The sequence below is a fragment of the Vidua macroura genome, chromosome 7, assembly GCF_024509145.1.
Source record: "Vidua macroura isolate BioBank_ID:100142 chromosome 7, ASM2450914v1, whole genome shotgun sequence".
NCBI lineage: Eukaryota > Metazoa > Chordata > Aves > Passeriformes > Viduidae > Vidua > Vidua macroura.
This window is the reverse complement of record NC_071577.1, coordinates 23,677,340-23,697,050: the sequence shown is the minus strand read 5'-3', so window position 1 is coordinate 23,697,050 and position 19,711 is coordinate 23,677,340. Positions and strand designations below refer to the sequence as shown.

The 19,711-nt window shown below is 35.5% G+C and overlaps 1 protein-coding gene across 1 annotated transcript in view; it reads right to left on the bottom strand.

Annotated features, from left to right (window-relative positions):
• Positions 1–2,070: 2,070 nt before the first annotated feature.
• Positions 2,071–19,711, bottom strand: part of KCNH7 (potassium voltage-gated channel subfamily H member 7) — a 212,881-nt gene continuing 195,240 nt past the window's right edge. The window contains exons 9-12 of the mRNA XM_053982645.1: positions 12,422–12,685; positions 7,848–8,013; positions 4,377–4,569; positions 2,071–3,733 (exon numbers count right to left, since the gene is read on the bottom strand). Coding sequence (XP_053838620.1) covers positions 3,467–3,733; positions 4,377–4,569; positions 7,848–8,013; positions 12,422–12,685 — 890 coding nt within the window. The 3' untranslated portion in view covers positions 2,071–3,466. The remainder of the gene's footprint in view (positions 3,734–4,376; positions 4,570–7,847; positions 8,014–12,421; positions 12,686–19,711) is intronic.

Sequence of the window (19,711 nt, the reverse complement as noted above, 5' to 3'; positions counted from 1 at the left end):
GCCTGTAGATGAATGTGCACATCCAAATAGTTCAGGTTGCCACACAGCTTATCGAAAAGCATCACAACCTCTCCTTTGCTTTAAATGTTGAACTACACCCATAACTAGTAGGAGCCAATGAACTTCATTAAGAGCTGTGCTGATCTGTACAGTCTCACCTCTCACATTTGAAGTGATTGTCCACATTGCTTTTGTACTTCAGCTACTTTAGCTATTCCTAAATTTCCAGGAGACTTCTCCATATCTACAGCTTATAATTTATATGTATTTTTAGCCACAGGTTTTTAATATACATAGCCAAGTGTTCCTAAGTTCAAGCAAACCGAAAACTTGCTCCTAAAGTTCTGAAAACTTCTATGGATATATTACAACTGTGTTGTGTATACAACCCTTAACATTATTCCTAGTTTGATTTCGATAACACAGACCATTTCTCTCAAGTGGAAACCAGACTGGACTTATAGGGAGGCCCACCCCTTCAACCCCCCGCCCCCCCAAAAACAAAACAAAAACAAACAAACAAACAAACAAAAAACCCCCCAAAAACAACAACCCAAAACAAAACAAAACCAAAACCAAAACAAAACAAAACAAAAAAACCCCCAAAAAACCCCCAGCAAAATCAACTGCAAATAAAATTTTTGCTCTTTAGAAAATTAATAAATTTCAATGGTTTTTACCTGTTTCTGGAAGAAAAAATGTTGAAGCAGTGGGTCTTTATTGAACCTCAACAAGAAAAGAAGTTACCTGAAAAGCCAGATCTTTCTGTGGCAAGGAAGGGGCAGCTAGAGTATTGCAACTACACTTTCATCTTTTCTGCATTCCTTGGCAGGGAGCTTAGAATCTCCATAACTTATAGAAGTCTCCCTTATTTGCACCCATTTGAGATTTTTTTCCATTGGTACAAGGACAAAGAAGGAACAAAGTCTCTTTGAGCCAAAAAAAATAGAGTAAGTGTAGCTTTTCCTTCACTTTGACTGACTGCAGTAGTTGTCACTTTTCCCTCCCAATGCTCCTTCCTCAGGCCACCTGTTTTGCTCAATCTTTTTGCAGTAATGAGAAATATCAAGTGATAAAATTGGACAAAAGGCCTTTTGTAAAACAATGCTCATGCATTATACTTTTTTTCATTAATTTTATTTTTATTTTATACCGGACCTTTCAGAATGTAGCATAACAAATGCCTTTTTAGAAAATGTGCTAACTTCTTTCTTCTAACAGACATGAGTGTTAGTTACCAGGCTGAGATAGAGCACAAGTCCTTACCACTTGCTGTTTAAAAAAAACCCAAACAAAACCTCCCAGAAGGTATTAAGCAACACTCCTGTTTCAATTGAAGTGTGTGCAGGCAGAGATTCTGACTGGTCCCTAGTGGGAGGAAAGATGTGTGCTTCCTTTATTCGAATAAAGTTGCAGGAGTCCTCTGTCTCCTTTTTGGACATAAACCTCTGGCGTTTGTGAATTAAATTTCCTGATACTAGGATCTGATGCTGCAAGGCACTGAGCAGTTCAGCCCTCCTGTCGTCGTGGTAGAAGAACAGTCAGCCTGTTGTACCATTTGGACCTTTCAACAATCAAAAGTAGCATGAGGCAGCAGAAAATTTGACCTTGTATGGGAAAGGTTGGCTTATCTTTTCAGTGAAAAAGGTATTGACTTAATTAATTTTGGTATCCTTAAAAGCAAAGGTAAAGCAGAGCCATGCTCAGTAGCTTAAGACTCACACTACTTTTAAATGAGGAAAGATTCACCCACCTTGGGTTTATCTACTGGCTGTGTTTGACTGAAGTGTCATGTTTCATTCTGACCCCAAAATACAAAGAATATATCTATTTGAGGGACAGGCACTATTGCATCGATCTGTAGTACTGATTTAGGACAGAGAGTTTAGCTTGGTTTTAGGTAAAATTTAAGTGCTCCTCCTCTAACTGGATTACATGCTTTTCTGTGAACAGTACTCATGCTAGAGGAATTTCACATTAAAACTATTAAGATTAGAAAATCATATGGACATTGAAAAATATTTGAAAGCAGTAATAAAAACATCATTTCCTTCTAAAATAAACACAACATTTGAAGCAGAATAATATTTTAATAAAATTAAATCTAAGTATTCACAAAGCATTATGCACATACAGTACATACTGTATTTAAAGCCTACAGACCTTAGATCATTTTATTCTAATGTATTCAGCTTTGGACACAAGCTAAGCTTACTCATTTTGTCATAAGAAAGTTTACAATTGTTCCTAAAAGTGATTTTACATATATACATATATATATATATATATATATAGCTCTATATCTATACTCCTACATGTAAGTGTAGGTTTATACACACAGTTGTGTGTATGTGTGTATATAAATATATATACATGTACACATACATACACACCTATGTACATCTATAAAATACACACATGCACACGTCCAGGAGCACGTGTGAGGTGTGTGTGTGTGTGTGTGTGTGAGCATTGTAGAGGGGCCAGTCAGTACAAAGAGGTAACTGCAAAGAGCCACCCTAATAATTATAAAACAAATATGTGTAAAATATTTTTAAATTAAAACATTGTTAATAATTTGTATTGAACAAAAGGAACACAGTCTTTTGCATTACATAGAAATTAGGTTTATTGCATTTGATTATGTTTGTATGACAGATGAAGAGTACCTGTCTTGTTCATCACAGCTGAATTCTATGATGCAATTAAAAAAATAACAATACAAAAACCAAAACCCAATATGTGATGGAAACAAATGATTCAATTTAATGCGGTTTTGTGGATGTGACCTATGGTGATACTTTCCACCATATGGCAGTTTTCCTCTCTGTTAAAATACTACCCTACTTCAACTAGTTTGGAAGGAGGCTGTGTTCTCTTTCCTAATTGTTTCAAGCCCAGAAGACTTGGCTACCTTATTCTTTATTTAGATTCAGACTCATTGTGATTTATTAGAAAAAGCTCATCACAAGAAAGATAAATCAATTTTCAAAAGTGAGCTAGAAGAGCATTTTTCTTGAATTTTAGCTTGGTCAGGTAGGAGTTTTTCTATGTGAATTATTGTTATTGGTCTCCTATTTGCTCTGAAGACAATCCACAATAAAATACTATTTCCATGACAGCAGTAAATGGTAATCTCCATGCAACGTAAACTGTAATTTCAGAACATGCATGTTATTAAAAAAAAATAAAAATATAAGGTGCCTTGAGAATGCTGGCAGTTTTACATTTGGAACATACAGTTAGTGTGTGTATATATATATTTACATCAGAACTGCTCAACTTTACCTTACAAGCTTCAGATTTAGGAAAATATACAGTACTTTTGCATATAATGGTATATTCCTTGTAGCCCCTGAGTCAAGTATAGAGGATTTAAATAAAAATAAAAAAAATTTAAAAAAAAAGGGAGAAACAGCCATTAAAAGCACTTACATTTTTTATGTGAAGTAATAGTATAAAAGTACTATTTCCCAGGAAGACCAGGATCAGAAACATGCCTATGAAGACTCAAGATTCCTGCAGTGCTTAGTGAAGATTCTGGCAAGGAAGGGTGCCTAATTGGCGGGAGACAAGTTTTACAAGGCTGTGGGAGATGCTCTACAGACTGGTCACGTTCTTGGTCTAAAAAAGAAGCCAGGTTGTCTTCTGAGGCTGTGTTCAGATGCACTCCACTTGAGAAGGATTCTTTGGATTTCAGTTTTGATTTTTCAACATCTGAAATTTCAGGACACTGTAAGGGAAGAGAAAAAACAAGATGGTAATAATTACATTGGTCTCTTCCAGACCCTTGTTCTGTTCAAAATTAGCACATTCAGATGGTTGATGGAAAATCATTTTTGAAAATTAAACAGTGTAGAAATATTTTTTACATGGTACTGCATTTGATTTAATGTAATTGAATGCAATTCTGCTGATTAATTGTAGAAGTCTGGATATCTTTTCCTCCCCTCAGACTTGCTAATATGACATCAAGATACACATTATAAGCAGCCTTTTCTAAAGGACTGATTACACTCGAGACCCAGTCTAAGAGTATGGATTTCAATATTCTTGAAATTCTGTTTTAGAGCATAACTCCAGAATTGCATAATTCTGAACATTCTAACCACTTGTATTCCTTTTCTGCTAACTTTTGTGAAAAAAAATGACAGTGAAGTTAATCTGTCTGATTATAAAATCATTGTATGAATCTCTACAACCCTCATAGAAAATGTGGCCTCTGAAACTGTGGTGTTTAAGCCCACTGTAGAGATGCTAGAAATAATAATTTCATATTCCTTAAACTAGTGAACCAGCACCAGATTCGTGCATTTCTTCCTCTTAAGATAAAAAGACTAGGAAACCTCTTTTGATTTTATTGCACATGTACTCACCTGAGATGAAGGGCTGAAACTTCTGTCTGTTTTAATTGATGCTGCAGGCTGAACCTTTTGTACGACCCGGACTGCTGGCTCTTGATACTCTGCACTTGCTGTCACCATGCTGTAGGCAGGTGGAATGAGTGCTGACTGCCTCTGAAGAAGCTGCAGGATGGTTTGGATATCAGCAGTCATTTGGGATTCAAGCCTGGAGAAGGAATATGAAATCAGTTACCTCATGGCCAGGAATAGGTGTATTTTACACACTGATTACAGAGGTGTTCAAGAGGGACCTGCAGTTTACCAGTAAAACCATTGTTTGTTGTGGCTTGAACATGTCTTAAATGGGAGAGAACAGTAGAGGGAGTACGGAGCCCTTCCAAAGCTTCTGGCTCTCCCTTTCCTTTGCAGAACATACTTGTGAGCTTTTCTCTGGTTTTTGCTACACTGAGTTCATCACTCTGCCTTAGGTTTGCAACAAGAAGCAACGCAAGGGACTAGGTATCTGGTTGAAAAGAACTGTAATAAATGTATTCTCTTCATTGTAACTAAATTGATTTTTGCTGGCTAGGCATGGGACATTGTTTTGATGCATCTGACAATGAATTCTGACATGCTGATACAATGCACTGAACTAAGCAGAAACCACATTTGTGTTTTTCCACAGTTAGAAAAAGAAAGATGCTCCTAAAACCATTAAAAATCCAACTGCCCAATTCTCATTACTGTGAAAATTTATTCAAACTTATGCAGGCCTCAGAAATAATGTCAGCATTTCTGATGTTCAAATTTTGTATATTCAAAAATGTTTTTCACCTTTTCATAAATTTGTAAATGACTTCTGAAACACTTGAGCTGATTATGTTGTTAATACTTACAATTCCAAAGCACTGAAATGATTTTTAAATGGTCTTGCTAAAATCTGTGACAAACTCAGGAAAAGGTAATGCCTTTTGTACCTTCCCAACTGCTGGAAGGCTATAGCACATGCTGACAGATGGTAATGCAGATAATACAGCCTTCTGTACAGCAACTGAGCTTCTGACAGAGTAAACAAATCTTTGTCAGCAGCCTTTAATGTTGTGAATGTTACTATTTGGGCTCCCTGTAGCAGCAGAATTGATCTTGTGCTGTCAGATTTTTGCTGCACTGATGTTATTTTTTATCCTGTTGGAGTTGTCCATTGCCTGTATCATTTATTTATAAAAGCATCTGTGAAATGAATCCAAAAGGTATGACTGAAGTGTATTTGGGATGCTGTTTCTTCCTTCATCAGGAAAAGATGGTTTTGTGGCATCAGCTCCCAGAAAAAATGGCCCAAACCCAGACTTCTGTTAGAGTCAGACTTGCCCTTTTGGTCAGCTCCCTTGGGTTCTTTGCTACTTGCCCATGTGCTATTCTCACACAAGCATGGTGCTAATGCCATAGGGGAAACACTGCAGGAACAGCAGCATGCCACCATCCAGAGAACTTCCATCTGCTACACCTGGGCCTTAACCCCTCAGTGAATAAAAGGTAGCATTGGAGGATATGCATTCAAGATTATTTTTGGCTTTGAATTAAGTTTAAAATTGCTCCCCTCTTACTTTGTTAGTACTTGAATGTTTCCTTGTACTTCAAATGAAAGAGTGTCTCTGGTAGTATTTATTCATCATCATTACATATAAAAGTTAATTTTCCATTCTCTGAAATTTAAAACAAATCCATGCTACCCAAACAAATAGGAGAACCTTAAATACTTGGCCCATAGTGTCTATGAAATTCCAATTGCTTAAAGAAGAGAAATAGGGATAATTCTAGGGACATATTCCTTGTACACAGAGGGTTTTCCAGCCCTCTAAGTCCATTTAATAATTGAGTGTTATGCCAAGCCTCTAACTTGGCATGGAAAATTCAGGGAGAAGTGACCATACTTTTTAAGCTAGCAAGTCAGAAGTGACAAAGGCAGGAAAGGATATTGTCTGTTATATTTGTAGAAAACCCAGCAAGGCCTCAAATACCAAAAGCATGAAAAGCTTTAAAAACACGAGAATAGTTTAAAGAATAAAGTAATATCATAAAATACATAAAAATTTAATTCTTTGTTTATCATCAACAATTATATTTTCTGACAGAAGAAAATACTGACAACTTGCATGATAAAACTATGGTAACTTTGAGGTATAACTTCAGTTTTGAGAGCTTAAGGTTTCAGGAGATGAAATGTTAGCAAAAGACTACATTCTGTTGATGGGCATCCTGCAGGCATTTAGTTATGTGACATTTACAGTTACTTAAATTACTTGACTTTAATTAGAAATTACAGCAGTTTAGGGTTAAGTGTTAAAAATGTCTTTTTAATGCATTATGCCATGTTCAGGAATGAAAAATACTCTTGTTTGATTGGCTGCTGGTGGATGAAGGAATCAATATGCAGTTAATCTGGCTTTAAACTGATTGCTAAAATATACAGCACAGAATGCCACTGAATAGCTACTAAAGTATGATTAGGACTGAGTGTGTGTCATAGTATTTATAATGGAAAATATTAAAAGCAATGGAATTACAGAGTGAAAATAATGAAAAAAAATCAATGGTCCTGAGCATAGGGCAATTTAAAATTAAGTGAAGTTACATGGTAAATTACAGTGCAGGATGGATCAAAATTGTGTAACCATATTTTTAAGATGCTCTAAGCTGTTCTGCTTATATCAGTAAAGAGTAATATATTAAGCAAAGGTGATATTGGACTCTGATAAAGAAAGTATATTTTTTCTGTTGTAATAGGAATAAGTATTGTGCCTTTGCATACTCCCATGTCTTACTTATTATAGAGTTGCAAAAAAAGTTAATGCATCAAAAAGGGAATTCATCTGCAATACATTTTAAAAAGCAGGCAGCTGGTGTAATTTGAGTCTCCAGGAAAGAAAAAGTACTTCAGATCTTGAAGATACTGAAAATTGCCATTTTGTGTCCCTGCCCATGGCAGGGGGTCGGAACTAGGTGATCTCTAATGTCCCTTCTAACCCAAATTGTTTGATGGTTCTGTGATCTAGGAACAGCACTCTTGATGAGGTGAGATTTAAATTTAACAATTTGAGGTGTCTCAGTACAACTTCTTGGTTAAAAAGATGGTCTAAAACAGTCAGCTGAGGAAAAGGGCTCTACTGCAAAGCCATTCAGAGTAGTTAATGTGCATACCTAGAGGCAAAAGACATCAATATTCTTGCAACGTTTACAGATTGTGTACCCAGATTCCCCAGAACTGGTTTTTCCAAGATTCTGGAAAGCCTAACTTAGGTGATATATAGGCTCCTGTATATCAGGAATACATACACACAAAAAAAAAGTGTTATTCCCATCACGCATATGTTTGTACTTTTGAGCTTCTGAAGATCTGAATGCTTTTGGAAACTTCCTGCACAAACTCATTCCTCCTGTAGCATCATCAATATCAGTTGTAATCTGTATTCTTTCACACATAGGCTCTTTTCTCTTTATTTTTACCTGTTGAGTTGTTCTTGAAGTAAATCTAATCGATTCTCCACTTCCCCATATATAAAATCACTTTCAGTTTCACAGATTCCCCATGTAACATGGGATAATGCTGGTTGAACTGGGGAGTCCTGGTACTCCTGGATGTTCTCCTGTTCCCAGTTTCTTTTGTTGATGTCTGATGAAAAAAACCCAAACATATAAAAGTATAGATTTATATGCATAGATTTAGAGAGGTGTTGACACTTCTCAAGCATCCCACTTACTGAGTTTCTCAAAACATTGAAAATTAAATTGGTACATTGGCCAGAGACTGAACATCTCTCTTTGTTCCTTAACACTCTTTAAGGAAAGATAAAAGTGGTCACACTGGGCATGTGGTACAGTGCATTGGAATGTCCCCTCTAGAGAAAGGTGCCAAGCCTCAAGGAGTTGCCTTTCTTACCCATAACTGTAACACTACTTAGGTTGGTGAAGTATAATATGTTTTCTCTGAGGCAAGGGCCATTCAATGCAGCTCATGCTGCTTGCAAAAGGGTTCTGCTTATTATTCTCATAAAGGATATTGATTTTCATTGATGTCACTTTTAGCATCACTACTGTCTCACCCAATTGGTTCACCTCTCTGTAAAGCACATTTCTGAAAGTCCTAGAGTACTGTGGGCTGAAAGGTACCTGTTCATTTTGTTTAAGGATTTCAGACTCCTAAAAGAATGAAATATTCAGCATTTCTGGGTCAGCCAGAGATCACTTTGATATTAAATGAAGCTTCATGGTAAACATGATGTATCTAAAAACACTCCTTATGTGAGTAATTTATATTTGTTTCTTTACCTCCAACCCCTTATAAAAAAAATGATGATTATTATTCCAGGTCTCACCTTATACCTGCTGTGCCCAAATTTCATCCCGCTTGACCCTCCCAGTTCTTAGATCTCTGTGACCAAGCATTACATATGACTACCAAACAGAACTCAGGGACACTCTTTGCTTTTGCTTGGACTTCTGGTTTGGGCTATTTCTCTTTCCTCTCTCAGTTTACTTAATTTATGTGTCTATGGATTTATTAATTAGCTTACATTCTTAGCTCTATGCCATTTCTCCTGTTCACATATCAATTATCATGAGGATATACTTGTTGCACTTATCAAATATGGAATGAAGATTTTGCTGTGACCTTTGCAGAGCCTACAGGTGACGTACTTAGGTTGAACAGTGCTTTTTCTACAGCTCACTCTGCTCCCCATAGACTTTGCTTGCTCTGAGTTAATCTGTCATGCAAACAGTCAAAATTGGTCAGAATCATTCATTCTTCTTTGATGTGATAAAAAAAGGCTGTTAAAATTTTAACATCTGCTCAGCACTATTCCCATTAGAGTTGTATTTGTAATTATTTAGCTACAGGAAGTTATACAACATATTAAACTTCTTATTGCACCCAGGCTGCTGCTTCAGCATACAGCTGGGCAAAATCCTTGACTGCTTTTAAGGCATCTGCAGTTGGATTTGAATCCCACATCAGTCCCTGAATGATTTGCTCAGAGCTTCTCCTTACACTTCTCTTGGCATTGCATATGGTTAACTCAGCATAGGTTACATTCATTTCACACTTTGTGAAATTTTTCTAACCATAGCAGCTAGAGCCATGTTTCAAAGAGAAGAGAAAAAAACCCCACAGTGTGGGTGCCATGTAAGAGCTTTGTCCAAATGCTAATAGTTAATCCTTTTTGAACGTGTCATTGAGCATTGTTTCTCTAAGGGAAGGAAAAAAAATAATTCCCTTTCAGATTTAGTATTTTAGTATTTCAAGTAGATTTAGCCAGGAAGGGGAGCTCTCACTACATGATTCCAAGTGTAAGGGGAGACTTTCTTGTATCTCTTTTTTTTTGTTTTTGTTTTGTTTTTATCAGACAAAGGTCATTATTGTATTATCTGATCTTTGGTTAGCAGGTGGTAGAAGGTTTCCTGGAGCTGTAGAGTGTTTGAATTTCATGTGATGACCTATAACTGATTTTATTCACTGAGCAGAAGGAAGAGGAGAGAGATTTCATCTTGGCTACATAGAAACCTGTTCTGCTTCTCAGGAACTTAAGTCAATGGAAAGAAAGAGATAAAGGATGTCACATAAAGGATGAAGCATTTGGTAATTTGATTTTAGGAGGCACACATGGCACAATTTGCAGTGTCCAAGGAAAAGCTGGAAATCTCTCAGCAAACTGAATGGAGCATGCTATGAAAAATTGAGGGGTAAAGTTTCAAACAATGAGTTTAGGTGCAATGGGTTTTGTAAATCCAGTAGACTTAAAAGCGTTGAATTTCAAGAGCATTTCACTGCTTCATAATGTCCTGTAAGAACATGGATGTTGTAAAAAAAAAGGTGTTGGTTATTTTACGCAATAAGTCATTCATTAAAATCACAGATTTTCAATGCTATGGATTATCCTGGGGAAATCACATCTAGTTTTGTCCCAGAATATGTATTTGGAGACTATTGTAATAGATGCATAATTTGTGACAAAGCAAATTATTTGGCACTGAAACGACAAAATAAGTTAACACACCATAAGCAAGCTAATACTCTATAAAACACGGTGTTACTAATCTAAGTGTCTTTTCAGGTATTCCATATTCGTTAGTAACCCCAGAAAAGCTCAGCAGCAGCTACAACTGTACAACCAACTCTGGTCTTCCAGGGCTTGAAGAATCATAAACTGGGAACTAAGTCAATAAATATATTAGGTTCACCAAAAGAATTGAAGAATAAGTCTTTTAGCCCAAATAATGACCAAGTGAAAACAGCGTTTTTCTTTTACATAGAGCTAACAGCTACAGAAAAATTCTCAGATCTTCACAAAAGAGCCATATGTTCAAAAGCTAAAAGTTGCATTCTAAGATTATGAGAGAGATGTTTATACTGCTTCTGCCAAATTATATAATACATTATTAACTTTCTTTTCATTCATTGAAGTAATGACCAAAGCTTAAAACAAAACAAAAATAATTAAATGTGTATCAGTCACAGTGGTAATGAATTGGACTAGCTTTATACAAGTGCATTTGTATCCAAGATTTATAAGGTATCCTTATAATATATGAGGATACATAAAAGCAGAGTTTTTTCACAAGTTCATTATGTTTGTAACTACTCTTAATTTAAATTATAATCAATCTCTAATAGCAGAAGTAAGAATTTAGTTTAAAACATATATCAGAAAAAGCTAATCTTATTGACCTTGAAGGTTTTATAAATGTTGCAAGAAAGCTCATTGCCTTGCATAAAATTACTAGAAGTGCTAAATTACAAAGTGGGAGAAAGAGTGTGGTCTTAATCAAAATATGTAACCTTTAGATATGCTAAATTTAGCTCAAATAAAATCTGCAATAGGTTGCCTTGGAAAATGTTGCTATAGCTGCAAGGACACATTTCTGGCTATTGGTAGGGGAAAGGAAAGGTTTCCAATAGCAGTATGTACACAGCAAGTTTATGTGGTGTGGATTTATAGGGCCTTAACTTGAAGAGACCAGACTTCACATATTCATACCTCTGAGATGTTAAAATACTTGTTTGGTCTGATTAATCACTAGGCTTATTTAAAATGATAGCCTAGAAGCCTAAAGTTTATTGAATGATGGTTAAATGGTTAAATTGTCTCAATGGAAACTGCTGAGGTAAACAGCATTAAACAATAAATATGTAATTCCTCCCTTCAGACTGAAAGAATTACAAATGAACTTGCAGCAATATCTAGATTGTATATTAATAGAGGAGTTTTCATTAATTTCCTTTCACATCACTGAGAAAATTAATATTTTAGTATATTAGATGTAATTTTAATTACGTGATTTAACTCTATGTAAAAGTGTCTGAGATTGCTAAATAGTTCCTGATCATTTGTCATATCCAAAAGCTCAAATCTTTATTCTTGTGTGTTAGTTATGGAAGTCATTATTTCCTTCTGTGTGGTGTAACGGCACTCCTTTAACCAACAGGTGCAGCAAGAGAGGATAGCATTCTTTCAAGCTATTATGATTTTTTTTTCACTTAATTTTTGTTGTGCCTTGTCAATGCAGTGAATAAAACTAGTTATCTGAAAACATATTTTTAGTGCATGTGCAACTACCACTAGGTTTAGCTAGACTGGCACTCATTATTTATAATTTTTTACTGTCATCAACCCTGGCACATCAAATACCCTTTGGGAGATACTGTACTGCTTTGAGTGCAGCTGTCATCAATGGGCACTCAGTGAAGTCTAATACCAGTGGACAATTTTGAAGAGTTTGTTTAAATTACTTAGGTAGTTCATTAACAAGATGATTTGTAGCAAAACTTATAATGACCTTTTGGAGGTTGTCCCACAGAACTGGGGGACAACCAGTTCCCACTTAATCCAGTTCCCACTGAATTAAACTATATTAATCCTCTTGAGAAATAATGATTTTTGATCTAAGATATTTTTTCTTAAGCTTTTTTTAGAGTAAATATTATGTAAAGAATCAAGAGAACCATTCAGAAAATTATTTTTTGTTGATCAGACTAAAAAGATGTCTGCTCAAACATTACTAAATAGAAATAGCTGAATTACCTTTGCAAGAACTGCTTCTTTTGTCAATAAGAATGTCTTCTGTGTCATGATCCATTTCTTCAAAGTCCATCTCTGTGGTTTTCTCTGTTACGGATGGGTAATCAGTTATCCCAGAGAACAGGGGCTTTTGCTCATCTTCAATGGAGGACACAAAAGATGATGACCCACTTTTTTTCTCCTCAAAATGTTTCTTAATAGATTGATAGTATCTGGTGCTGTCTCCCGAGGGTTCAGGATCACCCTGATCATTCTCTTTGAAATAATCTGTGAAAAAGAAATAATTGTATACAAAAATAAGCAATTCTTGAAAGTTTATTCTAGTTTATTATGGTCTGAGGATGGACATGATTCTTATATGAAGTAGGAAGTTCACTGTCTATTAGAAAAAAATTCTTTAAAGCCTTTTCTTGATTCTTCTGTCAGAGGAGTTTTATATTTCTTTTGAAGTCCTGGAAGACACTTGTATGTATGTAGCAAAGATTCTTAGTCCATAAACCATAACTCATTCTGCAAAACTTGTTTGTATCAAAACAACAAAGGCTCTATCCAACACAACCCTCCTGTGTGCTCTTTTTTTTTTTTTTTGAATGAGGATGAAATTTGAGGAAGCCTTTGTGTTTACAAAATATGAAATATTTCATCCTGTCTTCCAATTTCTCTCATTATTGGGCATTTATTACAGTATTAACAGGCTAACCGTATGTTAATATGTTAGACTTGGTATCAGAAATACTTGTTTAAGTTATTCTCACATGAGAGAATATTTGTTGATTATCCTTTTCCCACAAGAGGCATTAATCAATTACCTCTAATTAATACTAGAGGTATTAATTAACCACTCATTCCCAAAATTTCTGGGCCCACCTAACCAGAGAGCGTATTTTTCCATATTTATTACAGGATTGATATGATAGGGAGAAATAAAAGGAAGGAGTTCCTAGTCTGACTTATGGGATCACCTCAAAACAACTTTGCAAAGTAGCCCAAATTCCTTAGCCGTTAGAGCTGGAATTCTCTGAACATTTAATCTTTTGAATAACAAAAGTAAACAACAGTCTGTGATATATATAGTAGCAGTATACTAGTCAAGTTGAGAATGAGTCTTTCATTAATCATGTTCAAGGTCTGTAGTGAGCAGGAGTAGATTTAGTTCTCTTAAGAAATGTCAAGTAAGCCTAGATTGAAAGCAGATATCTTTAAAAACATATTGTAAGAATTAAATAGGATTTAAACCCTAGAATAATTATTTATTAATATAAAGAAGTCTTGATCTCTCTTCAGCATAAACTTGAAGCTAATTTCCAGTTCATTATTTGGTTTTACCTATTTTTAACCAAAATGTCAAGATAATTTCAGTTCTGCTATTTATTTAAAACACATTTTAGCAGGATAGTCTCAACATCACATAAATACTGTAACTAGTTTGCATTAAGTTCCTGGGGAGACAGCATGATTTCCCATCTGCTTTGTGCTAATTACTAATCAACATAGTTCTGGAATATCTGTAGTCTTTATAGCCTACAGCAGTGGCTAATCCAACATTCTGTATATTCCCTAGGTTTCTTCTCTGTTTTCTGGTCACTATAAGGAAATGAAACTGTGGCTTCATCTAACTGCCTTTGTCTGCACATAAAAAGAATACAGTATCTGTAAAGAGCACTCTTCAAGGGTCCAGAAATCTGTGAGCAGTGAGGCCAGGTAATGGTAAAGAAAATAAACCCAACAACAAAGCAAAATAAACCCAATCGCAAAGCAGGCCTTCTGTACCTGTACCCTCTAGAGTCTCCAAGGGCAATTAACACAACCCCAAACAGAGGTGACTTTACTGGGCTTCTGTTAAGCAGGACAACTGTCTCTAAGTGATATTGGTATGGTCAGGTGCTGCAAAATTGTCGAAACAACTTCAAATGGACTGGCAGTGTAAAAGCTCTTGGGGGATGTTCAGACTCAAGTGCCATGTTCTCGGCAATTCCATCTCCAAAACAGTAAAAAAAATAAAAGAAAGCTTCATAAGAAATTTTTATTATAGATGTCTCCTATGGTATTTCTTGTGGGAATATATTGAAAACATAGTCACGCTACAGTAAATTGTCTTAATTACTTAGCGTTTGACTGACTTCAACCTGTGAAAAAGACCTTCTAATGAAAGCTTGAAATTACCAATTTTTAGGGTAATTTTATATGTTCATGGGATTTTGTGCACTAATGGCAGCTGTAATGAGCACTCTGTGGAATACAAATCAAACAGTGGACTAATTTTAAGAAGGGGTCATTGAGACTCTAGTGAAAAAATTGTTTAGCAGCTGAAATACAGCAGACTGTCTTCTCTCTTATTTTCATAAAACACTAAAATATTTAGAAACATGATGCCAGCTTCTGCTAATAATTACTCTGCTGTAAAACCAGGGTAATTCAGTTGATATCTCTCCATCTATATCAGAATAACAGAACACATTATTTTCCAAATGCTGTCCAAGTATTATGAACTCACTGGAATGAGAAGGAAGGCAGAGATCTGTTCAATGTAGGCTCCTGCCTCTTGAAATCAGGGACGATTTGTTCATCAGCTGATCTATTTCAAAATAGACATCTTTGGCTTTACTGCCATTGTTTTATCTTCTAGGCATCTGGCTATACTCAGAGAGTCAAAAGTTGTTTTCCTTTTTAAAGGCTCCTATTTAATGCTAAAAATTATTCTCTCTGGAGGATATTCTTGTGACACTTTGCACCTAGGCTATGGATTAAAATAGAAATGACTCTATTTTATTGACTCTTCAGGACTTGATAATGGTGCAATTCTGTACCTCTGCTCAACACCTTAGCAGCGCCTCTGCAGCTCAGTGGAAAGTAAGTTACAAATAATAGATAGGTAGGGTTTCTTTTTTCCAGAATGTGAATTTCTCCAATTTCTCCTTCTTTTTGTAATGAAATTCAGTCATTGGTTTGGAATGGATTTCCTAGAAGTGAAGACTTATCTATCTGTGTATGTATGGATACGTTCACTTTGTTCCACACAGAAAAGTGTTTTAAATATTTTATTTATCCCTTTCTGTTCTTCTTCCAAATGTAACCATTAAATTCCACCTTCCTCTCCTCCCTCTGCACCAGTTCTAGTGTTTTCTCTCTCCTTTTCCAGTAAGAAAACTTTCACTTTCTGATTTGGAAACATCTAGAAACAGTTTTACTGAAGATGATTTTTTTTGTAACTTCCTGCTTCACTAAAATGTATAAATTCTTTACTAAAATGTATACATTCTGTATGGGACTGTTTTCGTGTGTTATGTGTTTTGGGTGTCTGTCAAGTTTACAGGCAATGTCCTCTGACCTTTGCTGTCTGGAAAGTCCAAAATCTTCAAAGTAATTATCAGAAAGTTTGTGTCCTGCTTTTCACACAAACACAGGCAAAGGAAGGGAAGAAGTGGGGCTGTCACAAGTCTGGGTCATAGAGCTATGACAGTGACTCACAGAAATACTGGCAATAAAATCCTACTTCGTGGGATGGTTACCAGATGTCAGACAGGTTTCTTTTGTGTGGTATGGTCTGCAGTATGGAAATTTTGCATTACTCAAGTAGTGCCAGTCTGCATGACATAGAGGTACTTTCTCTTAATATATCAGTCTACTGCAACCTGTATTGGTGAAAGTGTCAGCAATATATTACCTATGGAGCAGCATTGTTTAATACTGCTGTAATTTCATTAACTGGAATTTGTCATCATTATTCAAGTTAGCTATGTAGCCTAGTGTTTCAGAAGGTAGCAAATTTTTACTTCCTTTTCAGCCATCCAATAAAAAAAATCCCAAAATATGCTGAGACAAATTCAATTTTGTGTAGGGAATGAGGTGAATGACTTCCTCTCTCCTGCAAGCAGCAATTTATATTCCAAACCATAATACAGACAATCTTCATCGTTATCTGCACCACTACAAATCTGTTCAGCAGAAATGACATTTTCCATTTCCTTTTTAAAAACACACCATACTGTTTTACACTAAACCAAGTGCATGCTTTGGTAAGGAGAAATGCACACTGTGACTTGGATGGAAGGATGATTAGTGGCTCAGAAGGTCTGGAGATCTTCAGATTCTTAGCAAGTATTTTGATTCAACTGTTACAAGCTCGTTCTTGTGTGATATTCACAAGTATTCCTGTGGTGATCATCTGTGTTTTTGTGTATGAACAAATAATTTGCTAGCCATCATGACTATTTGTTATCTGTTCTTTAATTTAAAAATGTCTGTTACCTTGTCAGAGAGCAGAAAAGTACTTTATGTGACTATAATGGGGAACAAATATTTTAAATGAAAAGTGACCAAATATTTCAGACAGTATGTTAAATACAATACCACAAACAGGGTTGAAAGAGTACAAACTTTCAAAATGTCAAAAAATCAAAAGCTGTTGAAGAATAATTTGAACACTGGTGTTCAAACCATACCTATGTTTCCCATCATATAGATGGGGAACAGCATACAACCAGTCAGGGAAAATGGTAATCCTAAGTCCTGAAATCCCTGCTTTTCACTTAGTGGTGCAAGAACATTATAAGCAATACATTTTATTTATCTAATATCAAAAGGTACTGGTACTGTGCAGCAGGACCAATATATGACTCCAGAGAAGTCTACTCAAGCTGAACACTGTACAGAGTGCCAGTCAGTAAGTTTAGGATCATTAAACTGCTAATTAAAATGCTCCAAATTTTTTCTTGCTATTTGCTTCATACTTGGTTGAATGTGACTGGTCTGGAGTACATTGCTAGATATAGCTGTGTGCCTTTTGATAGACTGGCTAAAGGAAGCATGTCAAAAAGGAGGAAGGTGACTGCTTGTACACAGGAGAATGAACAGCAACCCAGTGTCTGGTCATTCAGTGGATAAGTGTTGCTATGGTGAACATTTTTGCCATATTGTTCATTTATCTAAGACTAAAAGAACAAAGTTAAATAGTTTTTATTCTTTTGTAACCAGTCTTATGGTAAACAGTATGAGGAAATCCCATGGATTTATTTTCCACCGGGAGAAGGAAATGTTCCTCATAATGTTTACAAATGTATGACAAGCTGCAGGTAAAATTCAGCACTTAATTTTTTATGCAGCATTTGAAATGAGAGCTACTTCACCTTTGCTACCAGAAGGCTTGTCTGAAAACTGGTTTTGCTCTTGTCTTTAGAGATGTTTAACCCTGATGTTTCAAAAAGTATTATAACTTACCCTGAATCCACTTAAACAAACCTAAGAATGAACCTTGAATTTTAGTGCTTGAGCTCTTGTCTGAGAATCAATTTGGCCTTAGAGCTCTGACCTTTCGGGACATCTGGATGTCTGTCAAAGCCAGTCTTAACTCCTGTTCTGACAAGGAGTGTGTTCCAGGAGAGGTCATCTGAAAGTCTGTTCTAGAAGACTAAAAACTTGAACAAAGCATTCTACCACTTGTTAGTTGAACAGAAATTTTTCTGTTCAACTTGTCCTGATCATCTTAAGTCATGACTGGTGATCAGGTAAACTGAGAACTGTTGCCTTCATAAACATTTTGGAGTGCCTGCCAAAAGCATAGTTTGCTCCAACATCTGCATATGACCAATGCATCCCTGAGGAAAAAATAGTAGGGGAAAAAAGAAAAAAAAATAAGGAAAGTAAAACCATAATGTCCTCATTGCTGATAACTTAAGTGATAAGAAAGCATAAACTGGTATTGCTAGAGGTTTTTCTTGCTCCTTAGTGAAACATCATTGGTGATTATAGCACCGTTCAAATTTATAAAATGTCTAATTACCTACTTTTTGGATGGGTCTTAATGCATGAAAACGGTATACAAAAATCACAGATAGAGTGCACAAGAAAGAGAAATAGTTTGAAAGCTTTGTACAAAGTCTATTGGATAACTTGAGCAACTCAGATCTAAATATTTTCCAAATTATCTTGTCTGTAAAAATAGAAGTTGGTATGGTCAGGAGAAGTCATTGGCCCTAAAGCTCTGAAAACAAACGGAACTGTTAAAATCTGCAGTGCACTTTGCATAGTAAGGGTCTTCGGAAAACCATTTGTATATCACATTATCAACAATAATACTTAGTACAATGAGACAATTAATATAAAGACTATCTTTTACACATACTTTATTTTCTTTTGGTAATATAAATAATCACATAGTATTCTGATGGATAGTTGCACTGCAATTTACTTTTAAAAGTGGAAAGTATGTTTGCAGCTTTTTAGTTATAATCAAATCTAGAGATAAAGCACACAGTGCCTATTCAGTGATACAGATATTTCTTCAAATTTGAGTACCACAGGATTATACAGTTTAGAAATTTAAGAAAGCAAAGTAATGAACTCTGAAGCCATTACATATTTATAAAAAAATTAATTTCTTAAGAGCACAAGATTTTTGTGATAAGATTAGAATTGCCTACATGAATACATTTTCTCCTTCTGTGGGCATCATATTATAGTTATGCCCTTGAACAGCATAATATTCAGCAGAACTAAATGAAAGGAAAAACAACTGAGAATAGCTAGTTTCTATCAGAGTTTTTTTTCCTCCCTAAAAATAATCTTTTGAAACATATGCAGTTATATCAAAGCACAGCCATTTTCAGATCATGGCAGAGAAAAGAGGTCTTAAAGGTGCACATGCATTTCTGAGACATTTCATAAACCAGTAGAAAGAATTTGCCTGAAGTTCCACCAGGCACTTGAATTTGTGTATCTAGATGTCCTGCTTCAGCACCTTCAATTATATGTCAGACCTCAAAATCTGAAACAATGCCAAAGACTTACAGTGGCTTCTGAAACCTGAGCTGTGAAAGTTCTTGCATTCTTTAGCACATGCTTGTTTTCCTCCTTCTTCCTCACTTCTACTCATTATGGTTCTCTTCAAATATCCCACCTATCTTTAGGACCCCCTACTTAGAAATGCACTGTCAGATATGTGTGCGGTATTTGACTAACACCAAGGAAAAATGTTGTCTGTCTAGTAACTATGCAGGAAGATCCCTAATCCTAAGAAAAGTAGGCTGCTAGAAGTATTTTGGGAAAGCTAAAACATTTTTAAGGTTTATATTTTTTTCCTGTGTTTATTTTTAATGATGGAAGATTTGTTTAATTCCAATTTCATTAATCATTTGGGAGATCATAAGTCTACTATGGGTGGATACAATAGATTAAGCTATTCCATTGTTATAGAATTTCTGGCAATTTTGCTGAAAGTTTCCAGTAGATTCAATAGTGATGGTGGAAGAAATGAACTGTACTGCAGAGAGTTCAAATTACTGCTCTGTATCACCA